Source organism: Blennius ocellaris, assembly GCF_963422515.1.
Source record: "Blennius ocellaris genome assembly, chromosome: 12".
NCBI lineage: Eukaryota > Metazoa > Chordata > Actinopteri > Blenniiformes > Blenniidae > Blennius > Blennius ocellaris.
The window spans coordinates 13,643,701-13,654,804 of NC_137661.1; the positions used below are offsets into that span (position 1 = coordinate 13,643,701).

The window sequence follows — 11,104 nt, forward strand, 5'->3', positions numbered from 1 at the left end:
TGAGGAAAACTGTCGCCATGGTAACGCTCTTCCGGAAACAACTTTTCAGCCGAGGGTCCAGTCGACCACCGCCTGCTGCTGGGACGTGAACGTCTGTGTGCTGTGAAGTTTTTTTTTGTTTGTTTTTGTTTTCGGGATCAAAAGCACGTTCTGTTGCGAGCCAGACAAACACTGGCCCGTTTCACGACGAGCCTCCGCGCAGAGCAGCAGCTCCTGCGGTCACAGCCGAAGCGCTCGGACCGCTCCGGCTTCTGGAATCGATGGTTATTGACTCGGCGTCGTCACCGCCGGACACGTTCCCACCATGGTGGCCTCGGTTGAAGAGGTGTCGTCTTCACTCGTACGGGAATATCTAAGCAGGAAGGTGAGCGTTTTGACGCCGTGTGGCGAATATTGGGATTTTCCATGCAAAGCGCTAACGCTGCGAGCTAGCTCGCTACATCCACAGCTCATCCATGCGAAGGTTGACTTTTTTTGTGTGTGTTGCCAGTTGAGTGAGCCAATCTGGTCACAGATTGTTGTTCCGTCATCCATTTTAGATTAGCGACACTTGGCCAAAGTTGGCAGCCACGGAGAAATAACCTGTGTACCTGTTGGCAGGGGCTGAAGAAGACCATGGCCTGTATGGAGGAAGAGCTTCCACGCACAGAGGCCAGTATCAACAACAGAGCTCACCTGAGGCAGATGCTCAGTATAGAGAGTCTCTACAGGAGGAATAAAGTAAGTCTCTCAGCTGCTCAGTGGGAAATAAATATGAGAAAACGTTTGTGAATGGTCTGGGCTCCATTAATTTACAATCACAGTACCGTGGACTCTTAGCACTCAATATGAATATTATTATCATATTATTATAATCATATTGAGTGCTAAGAGTCCACGGTATACCTTCGATTTGACAATGGATTGTAAGTATAACAGTAGGGAATAGGAAAAGTGATTTCCATACAGAACTGGACAACTATAAAATCACCCATAGAGAGAAATACACATATTTTTAAACAATAAGAAGTAAAATATCCTCATAATATCAGATGATGTTGGTTCCCGGCAGGAAGCTTTCATCTATGTCGTAAAGTAATTGCAATAGTATGTAGCAGCATAGATAGAGGGTGAAAAGGAGGCGATGGGAGAGTTTGCATAAACAACAGGAGAAAGGAGGTGCATAATGACATGCAGTAGCAGGACATGAATCCATGAAGAGGAAAAACTGAATCGAGTGAGCGAAGGCACTCGGCATTTTGACGGTCCACCAGAACCCCAGATCTGAAGCAGCACAACTAAAGTTTATCTAAAAGGAAAGTTTTTAATCTTTCTTGAAATAGGTGAGACACTCTGCCTCACAAGGTGTCTCTCATTGCAGGTCCAGAAATCTCCTCTGAAAACTTTACTGGAGATTATTGTAAAACATCACATGGAGCAACTTAACCTGAACAACGTCACCATCCAGGAAAGTAATTCTCCCCAGAGTGCAACAATTGCCAAGATGATTTCTAAGACCCCTTCACAGACAGTGCCCGATGGTTCAAAAGCAGAGGAAAGTACATCAGGTTTTTGTAATGGAAAACCAACAGAATTAAGGTATTTTGAAACTAATATTTTGAATTAGAATTTTGACCAAAAAACCCCCACAATTTTATGTTGTTTTGAATAGTTAAAACATGTTTTGTGTGGAATTCTTTCTCCTAGGTCTGATATACAAGAAACATGCACTTCTAAGTCTACAAATAAGTCACCGTTGCCAGAGAAATGCAGGCTGTCCAGTCACAATCAAACACATTTCACAACTTTTGATTTAAAAGATGAGTCATCAGTGGCCTTCCTTCAAGACAGCGAGAGCGTCGTCCAAAAAGAACCCGAAAAAAATGCTTCTGTTATGGAGACCGTCCAAAGAAGCAGAACTAATCGCATCAGACGAGGGATGATGGCCGGACCGATTCCCCAGGTAATGACCTTGTAATGCTGAGATAGTTCACGATCCCATTATTTACCACATTCCCATCTTTTCGCCGACGCATTTCCCTTTTAGGAGTCAAACAGAAAAAGGCAAAGTCGAAAGGCTGAAGCGTCCCAGGCGCTGCTCGGAAAAGAGGAGGAAGGCAGGCCGTCTCGGGATGGACTCCCCCTGACTGGCTTACTTCAAAAAAGCTTAGAAAGTCGGCCGACTGTAACGAGCTCGCCGGACTGCGAGGGAGAGAGCGAAGGAGCGCCGGGTCGACCCGTGAACGTCAACGCCGAAAACACCTCTGAGAAAGTGCAACAGAATATCGCAAAGACTAAAAAGTAAAGTATTGTTAAGTTTTTACTGTAAATGTCAACAGCGACACCGTCATCCCGTCGAGAGTCATTGTGTCTTTTGCTCTTAAGGGTAAAGATCAAGTCAAACGTCGCTGATTTGAATCTGCCAGAGATGGTATTGGGTGAGTGTTTTATGCGAGAGGCTTAATCCTACTGCCCTTGGTGACATTTAACAATACCTTAATGCCGTTGGCTCTTGTTGATATGCGTTGATACACTCCTAGATGACATTGATGATGATGAAACGCTGAGTGAGCTCTCCAAAGGGTCTCTCCTGACGAGCCCTGCAGAGCACGGCTTCGTCGGCCGCCACATGGACCAACACGCCGCCACGGTGGGCGGGGGGGGGGGGGGGGGGGGGGGGGTTCACAGCAGTATTTCTTTTGAACCGACATGGACGGACCCTGTGTTTGACTTTAATTTTCTGCGTTTGTTTTTCTTCAGGAACTAAAAGCAGTCCTTCTTGGTTCCAGTCTTAATTGTTTCAGTGTTGAGTGGAGGAATCAGGGCTTTACGTTCTCGGAAACGTTCGATCTCAGATATCGGATTGTACAGAAGAAGGTAATTCTGAGCATGCCATCAAGCGTTGTAATTTTCGTGTGATTCAGAGAAATGTGGCATAACTGTATCTTTCTTCTTTGTATACTTGTTTTTTTTTTAGGGTGGCCCTTGTGGAGTCCTGGCATCCGTTCAAGCGGCTGTTTTGAAAATGCTGCTGTTTGAAAACACGGACGTCTGCAATAATCTGCTACAGTAAAGTATTTCTTGAGCTTTCTTGAACGCCGTAACATTAAGTGTACCCCCCTTTCACCAATCACTTGAACGCTCATTCCAGCCATTAAGTCGTATCAACGGGTGCTTTGTGCCACCATTGAGCATTGACCTACATTTCAGTATTGATTGAGTTATTACCCAAGGTGACCTGTTTTTGTACTCAAATGCCACTCTGTTCTCAGACGGTTAAAACCTTCCAACGCCACCAGAAGGCGGTGTCTTATTTTAGCCGTGGCGGAAATCCTATGGAGGGCTGGCGACGGGAAACGAGCCACAATCGCAATGTAAGGTTGCACTCTTTATCCACTTACTCATAATCCTCTGCGTCCTGACTTTAACCCAGACGTGGAACCCCACTACTGGTATTTAGGTCAAATGTTTTGTTTAGATGTTGATGCTGTTTATTCTATTAGTATCATGTGAGCAGCTTTCACTGAACTGTGATCACGTCACTATCGTTTCCATCTGCTCCAGTGGCGGTCAAAACCTCGCTGCAGTTTTGCTTTTGTCCTTCTCTTTCGAAACAGAAATTCAGGGAGAGCTCAGTTCGTCCCGACGAGACACTACAGAGCAGACGGAGTGCTGGAAAAGGTATAAATGTGCAAATGTAGGAACAGACGCTGAGATATAATAACGTTACGCCTCCGTTCATCTAATTCGTCTAACTCCCAAGAGTTCCATTGATGCCTTAAGTTACGGCAATTATTTTTTTGTTTTTATTTACCTTTGTCTGAGACATTCATGACCACTGTTTTGTCCCAGACAATGTGTTTCACTGTGGACAACATCAGGGACCTCCAGCTGCTTCTGGAGCAGCACGTTGAGCAAGTGAGCGAGCCAGTGCAGGAACTGTCACTGTCTTTTCTGTCTGTTGTGGAGAAATAGTCTTTTTAATCGGATTCCCATTGATGTTCACAGTTTGAAACTGGGGTGTTGGGATGCCTTTTGCTGACCATTTCTGCTGTTCTTTCGAGATCCATCAAAAAGTTTGTGATTTATTATTATTATTTTTTTTTTTTATTTAAATCCCTGGTGAAATCTTGCAGTATCTTATTATTTTGTGCCGGCTAATAAAAATAAACTGTCTTGCCTTTAGAGTGAGAGAAGATATGGACGTACCCTCCACAACACTTATTGGGGCCCATGGCTACTGCACTCAGGTATGAATCTTGATGTTTTGTTTGTTTCGTATTTGTTTTCACACTGTTTTAATGTTTGTTTGTTTTTTCAAATGTATCTTCAGGTTGGAGCTCGGCGAACTTAATGTGCCGTTTTGAAGATTTTCAGTTTTGACTTGAGTTTAAGAAAATGTTTTTCACAGTAAAATTTAAAACGTATTGAGTAGAATTTACATGACATTTCCCGATGGCACCGTCCTGGTGATTTCCTGACGTCCGTCTCCTACCCAACCGCTGGAGGACACTGAACTCATTGATGGGTTCAAGACACCAGCCTGAGACAAGTCTTTGCAAACCTATGAAAGAAGAAATAACTAATTTATTATAAGTATAAATATAAAGTAAAAAGGAAAGAGAAAAGCATCACATTACAGCCATCGGAGAATCAGTGAGTGACGTGAAGAAGACCATTTAGTTACCGCGCAGTCGTGTTTTAACTTGCGAGACGAGGCCAATGCTTTTCCAGCTTTCTGTCACCAATTTAGGTGGCAAAAACAATTTCATGCCCTAAGCTAAGAGACACGCTGTGAAATGATCCTCCTTACTTACCGTGATTATAACCAGTAGTTGTTTTGAGTTGCTGTTTCCTTTCTGTTATCTTGAGCCAGCTTGGCCGACCCATTCGCACATCTGGCGTCAACAAGGCGTTTTTGTCCAGAGAACTGCGGCTCATTAGATATTTTCTGATGTTCTGGCCATTGTCTCTTAACCCCAGGGAGGGTTTTCCATGAATGCTTCAGTAGATGAGAAGTTCTTGCAAATCACAGACCAGACAGTTGGACACAAACAAACTATGCTGTTCTGAAAGTCCATTTACTCTCTTCTCTTCCCCACAGTGTAATAACCTAATATTCTGGCTTTTGAGTGATTTTCTTCTCGATGTACAAAATCTATATTGAATCATGCCATTTCATGTGTTTCTTTACTAGGAGCTCGTCAACCTTCTGCTGTGTGGCCGGTCGGTTTCGAACGTGTTTGATAATGAGATGGACCTGGACTCAGGAAATGGCAACGTGACTCTACTTAAAGGAATCAAAAGTCAATGTGATGTTGGCTTTCTGTCCCTGTTTGAACACTATAACATCTGTAAGGTGAATGACATTGTTGGCTGACTCTTCGTTCACAGGCGTTGATTAGAATCAAGAGCCAACGCTCAACTGTGCATGCGGACACATCTGTGTTACTGATGGATCGCAGCACAGCAAAGACATTTTTTTTCTTAAAGAGTCTCCCGGGACATGCACAGCTCAAAAATATTAGCTCAAATCGATGAAGTAAAATTATGAAAGTCCTCTAGTCAGAGTGGCTTTAAGAATTATGAGTTCCTCGAATAGTTTAAAACGTGGTTTATTATAATGCTGTCAGTCCATGCAAATTATTACGTTTTGTTTATTCAGGATATTTAATGAAAACGTCCAAAGGTTTTAAAAGGGAAAAATATTTTATTAGATGAAATGGATAGTCCTTTGGCAGTAACGGCAGCCTTTCATCATCTCTTATAACCATGTGGACACTTCTTGCTTTGCAGTTAGATTCCGAAAGATACATGTGAAACTATTATATTGAAGGAAACGTCACTACAGAAAGAGATTTCAGCTCTTTTCAGTTTAATGTTGATGCGTGTGCTTTAAGCAATCCTGAAAGAGCCAAGACCTCCTAAAATGGAATTTTCTCATATAGCATGTGTTGTTTCTTGATTAGGATTATGAACTTGGCAATTAAGTTTTAGTTTTGATTATAGCATTTTGGGTGCCAATGATATTGGCCTTGTATTTTTTTTTTTACAAAGAATTTTAAGATATTAATCAAAGCTATGGTGGAATTGTATGAATGTGGCTGTAGATTTAAACAACAATACATTTGCACATAGTCTGAAATTATTTGGTGGTAGATAGAGAAACGTAAAGTCGTGGGAGAACAAAACCTGAATGACAGATTAAATGTCCTCAATGCGGGAAATGTTGATGCATGTGCAAAGTATAGCTGGGGAAAAAAAAATCAACTTTCATGGTCCGGCTCTGGTAACAATGCTTGTATTGTGTCTCCCAGTGCCTTAGTAAGGAAAGCATCAACTTGAAATGCTTTTTATATCAAAAGCAATGGCCACAGTGGTAAAACCTGCTGGTAGTTAAATTTCAGATGTCTAAGCTGCATTTAATTCCCTTTGTTCTAAGCAATGTTCTAAGCTTTTAAATGAGTGTTGTGGAATATAGACGCGTACATACAAAACACATTCATGTTTTGTAATTCCTTAGTTCACTCATGTAGACATACATGTAATCTTTTAATGTCACAGTGGACCAAAAATGATTAAAATAGTCATTAATGATTTCCCTGCTAACTATGTATTTGTGTGTGTTTTGTTTTTCCAATCAAAGGTCGGCGCTCACCTTAAGACACCCCGTTACCCCATCTGGGTGGTGTGCAGTGAAAGTCACTTCAGTGTGCTGTTTGGCCTGCAGAGGGAGCTGTTGACCTGTGAGGACAAAGGTCTGGAGTTTGACCTCTACTATTATGATGGACTGGCCAATCAGCAAGAGGAGATCCGGCTCACTGTGTGTATGTTGCGTCCACTTGATCTGATCACCTTTATTATTCTTTTCCCTGCCGTTACACGTTACCACATTTGTTATGAAATGACCGCAGAAGAATCAAACCTCTTATGTTTCCTTTAGATGTCATCGTATTGTGGGTATTGTTATCAAGTGTTATTGTCTTTATGTACTTATTTTATTCGGCTTAAATCATCTTGTCCATTTCACAAGTGATATTTATTCATATTACTTTAGTTTTAAGTATGTGTGACTATAAACTACAAACTCTTATTGTTTTGTAGCTCTTGGTAAAATGACCTCGGGCAGTCATGCTGATGACGCAGATCTCATTCCTCCACTGGATCTCTGTATCAGAACAAGGTGTGTGTTGTCAAGTTGTTGTTGTTTTAACGCGGCGATGTTCTCACACACGCACAGTGATGTCACCACATCATGAGAACAACCACAACATGTTTTTGAAATATATTACTTTGTCCGCATTCCAGACATATTGTATTTATGTTTTGGAGATCGTTCAGTGTTTGGGAGAGTGTGTAATGCCTTTTTAACTTTTTCCCTCTCAGGTGGAAAGATGCATCAGTAAACTGGAATGACACAGAGCCCATTCTCTAAGTATTGACCTGGTTACATTCTGTTTTTGCAGTCGATGGCTGGAGTCCTAAAACACGTTTTCATATCACGGGACAGCAATTGAAAAATGATCACAGCAACTCAAAATTATGTTTTTGTATGCCTTTGTTGAATATATCATGTATTTGTTTTTAAAAATTGCAACACATTCATTCAAATGTAATCGCTGTTACACATCGTCACACATCTTAAACTTCCACACTGCCTGATTGTCGTTAATCATATTCCAGTCATGTTGCCTTCAAATAATTGTTATGCATGTTGAAAGACTTCAATAATTGTTTTGTCCTTTACATTTGGAGGATATTTGTAATGATGTATGTATGCATGCATATAAATGTGCTGGAGAGATTATAAGTTGTTTTTTAATGTATCATTCACCACTTAGGCCTTTTGTTTTCTGCTACAACTGTAATTCACAGGCATTCCATTTTTGGAATACATTTTACATTTTCTCCTAATTTTTGGAAATGTTTTAGAAACTAAACAAATATATATTTCAACTTAATAATCATGTTTGGTATATATATATATGATTAGTTGAATCACTTTGCCCTTATGTGTGCTCATCTTATTTCCAAGCCATTACAGGATTCAGAGAAGGCATACTTCATTTTTGTTACATGGAAATGCGTGTTGTTTTAACAGAATATGTAACTGCTTTGATGAAATGTTACTTTTCACTATACAAATAAAGTTGGTTTTTTTTCATAATACATGATTGGTCTCTGTACTACAGCTTTTTATGGACTTCTCCCACTGGTTTTATACTCTCAAACAAAACTAAGAGTCGATCATTAAGGTGCTATCCAATATAGAATCAGTCATACAAATATAGAAATAGCAGAAAATGTACTGATAAATATGAATATTTTAAAGTGACAGTGCATGTCTTAAGTACATATTTGTTGTTTTGGATAGTACAGAAAGATTATTGTTAATTGCAGGACAGAAAGAAAACAAATGTTGAGGGACAAACTGGCTCATACAAATGAAGAGTTAGATTCTCTTAGCTCACGATAACGTGTCTGTGAAAGACCTAACGCACAAATCTCCATGTCCGTTACTACATAGACTGACAATAAATGTTTCAATCAATATTTTGATATTGACTCTTTAATAGAGACTCTTAACACAAATACTGTGAATACTTTGTTTGCATTTGTGCAAGGTTCTTATTTTTAACTCCTTTCAGAAATTAACATTTATGTAATCCGTACGCAGCTCGACACATAAAGAGAGCAAACTCGAAGCTAATTGTGAATTAACTCTGAACTATGGCACATGTCAGGGTGCTAACGCAGATCGTGCTGAAGGATGCCCTGCAGTTAATCTGTGTTCAGCCTCAGCCATTGCAGGCGTCACAGCACACACAGTGTGGGGCATGCAGAGGGGGTGGCAGGGACTCAGTGCCAACACCTCCAGCACATAGGATCAAAGACTGCAGCTGGCGTAGAGAGAGAGAGAAAGAGCAATCAAGCATTACAGCATTTCCTATTAAACTATGTAATGTCCAGGTTTTATATAAAAGTGCAACTTCTGGCTCAATCCACATCCAAAATGGTCTTTGCATCGGAAAACACACCATGAAGATTTTAGGTTTATATTTTCAAAGTCACTCATCTTGGTCTTCTTCACCTTTTGGCATGGTTTGAACATGAGGGAACCAGCTCACTTCATTCATACTTCATCTGTCAATTTCTTCATGGAAGTGGTGCTTTTTCAATGTATATTATTGGTGACTCATGCTGGTTTTGTGCGTCCTACAAAAGGCAGGAAGAGGGATGAATTAATCATGAGACATGGAGTGAATCAATGAGCCCTCTCCACCAATTTTACAACCATCACGGCTACTGTGATCACTATAAATAAGATGGTTTGCCTGACTGAAGCCTTGGGGGTCTTAGAGGAATTGGATTAAAGTGTTTACTTTTGTCACACAATTCCTCCATCAATAGGGGGAGTGGGATTTATATACGTCACAAGGAACCAAGTTTAGGTTTTAGCTTGAAATATATCAGCAAATGGAAAACCAAACCAAAATACAATTGTGTGTATAGTTTGAACAGCCTCAGTTACTTAGGGAATGAGTTCCATGAGGGTTTGTTTTGAAAGCCCCATGGTCCACCTGCTGCAGCCACTCCGAATCACACCTTCACACACAAAGTGAAGTATGACTAAAACACCAAAGTGCAACTAAATTTCGTCTCCTGATCTTTGGTGGAGCAGGGCGCAGCCTGACAGGAAGGGAAATGGCATGGCTTTGGTCTCCCTTTACTATTTATTACACCAGAATTTCTCAAAGGTACCAGAGGAGGGATTTGGTGCTTGTGTGTAATTGTGTTAGAGCCCTCCCACATGCAGTCCCCAGTGCATCTTCTGTCTCATCTCCTAATCTGTGCTGTTTGTCTTCAGATAAGTGATATCCGCCTCAGATTAGGATCCGATGTCCCCGCTCTGGCCATCCGGAGGGAAAGGGATCCCCAGCACATCCCCATGAGGTGCGAGCAGTATTTTTAGCTGGTCTAATCCTTTTATAGCTTAAGCAGAAAACATCACTCTTTTCCTTAATCGGTCCCAGTTAATATCACACACTAGTGCATCAGAGAAGTTTGAGACTCTTACGGCAGTGAACATTTAGGTTATTTGTTTTTTGCGGGCTCCGCAATACAAAGGAATTCAGTGAATCATAAATTTCCAAGCATGGTCCTGTTCCAGTGGAAGTTGTGATTTGTGGAGCGGAGACTGTCAGCCATTTTGTAATCCTGCAACACAGGGCCCCCTCGCATGAAGTTGGAAAAACTACATTGATCAAGACCATAATAACAATGAAAGGATCTGTGCCTCGTCAACTGAAGGAAACATATTTCTAAAGTGCAATTTCAGTTCACAACCCTTTTGAACTTGTGTTTTCTGTGGATTATTATTATCATTATTATTATTATTATTATTGTTATTTTATTTCAAAACAATCTCACAACAGGTCGGACATTGTTGAATAATGCTCAGTCCCATGTAACAAACCTTTTCTGCTAAGTCTGTAGAGACATTGTTCCGTGAGATAAATGCTGTTGTAATCTTTGGCCCTGCTTTGTTTTCTTCTGATCGAGCGCCATCCCTTTGGCCAAACCCCCATTTATATTGTACTGTTTGAATAAAAACTGTCACGATGACCCAGGTCTTGGACTCAGCACAAAATAATACAGCAGGACAAATACAAGAAAACATTTTGTTTTATCAGGAATTTATAGCAAACCTGTTCTGTATTTAAACAGTAAAACTTTAGTTGCTCAAATGAGTTATATATCTGGATTATATTTAACTATCTCAAAAGTTATGCAATGATCTTTATTAGACAGTTCTGATATGTACATTTCCCATTGAATAGTTAAAGTGAGGATTTCAGTTCATGCCAATGTCCACAGCTTTTTCTACTAATTAACAATAAACCAATAATCGAAACATGCAGGATTGAAACTGAGATAAACAGGGTTTTTTTTTTCTCTCTCTCTCCCTCTCTGGTTCACACACAAGTTTGTATTCAGGTTTGATGAGGGGAGTCCTGGAGTGATCTCACATTTTGGGGTATGTAACACTCATTAGATTTTCATTATCATAAACAAATGTGCTTGAAATGTTTTGCTCCCATGACTGCATATAAAAGCTACAACA

The 11,104-nt window shown here is 40.6% G+C and overlaps 1 protein-coding gene across 1 annotated transcript; it reads left to right on the forward strand.

Moving 5' to 3' along the window:
- The first annotated feature begins 45 nt into the window (after positions 1-45).
- On the forward strand, positions 46-8,146 carry mindy4 (MINDY lysine 48 deubiquitinase 4). The gene is made up of 18 exons (XM_080505851.1): positions 46-364; positions 601-720; positions 1,361-1,578; positions 1,687-1,942; positions 2,027-2,280; positions 2,365-2,417; positions 2,520-2,629; positions 2,740-2,856; positions 2,957-3,048; positions 3,252-3,353; positions 3,597-3,660; positions 3,832-3,897; positions 3,988-4,055; positions 4,166-4,229; positions 5,177-5,338; positions 6,626-6,806; positions 7,084-7,162; positions 7,366-8,146. The coding sequence occupies exons 1-18, from the start codon at positions 305-307 to the stop codon at positions 7,412-7,414; spliced, it is 2,115 nt and encodes a 704-aa protein (XP_080361977.1). The 5' UTR covers positions 46-304; the 3' UTR covers positions 7,415-8,146.
- The last annotated feature ends 2,958 nt before the right edge of the window (positions 8,147-11,104 follow it).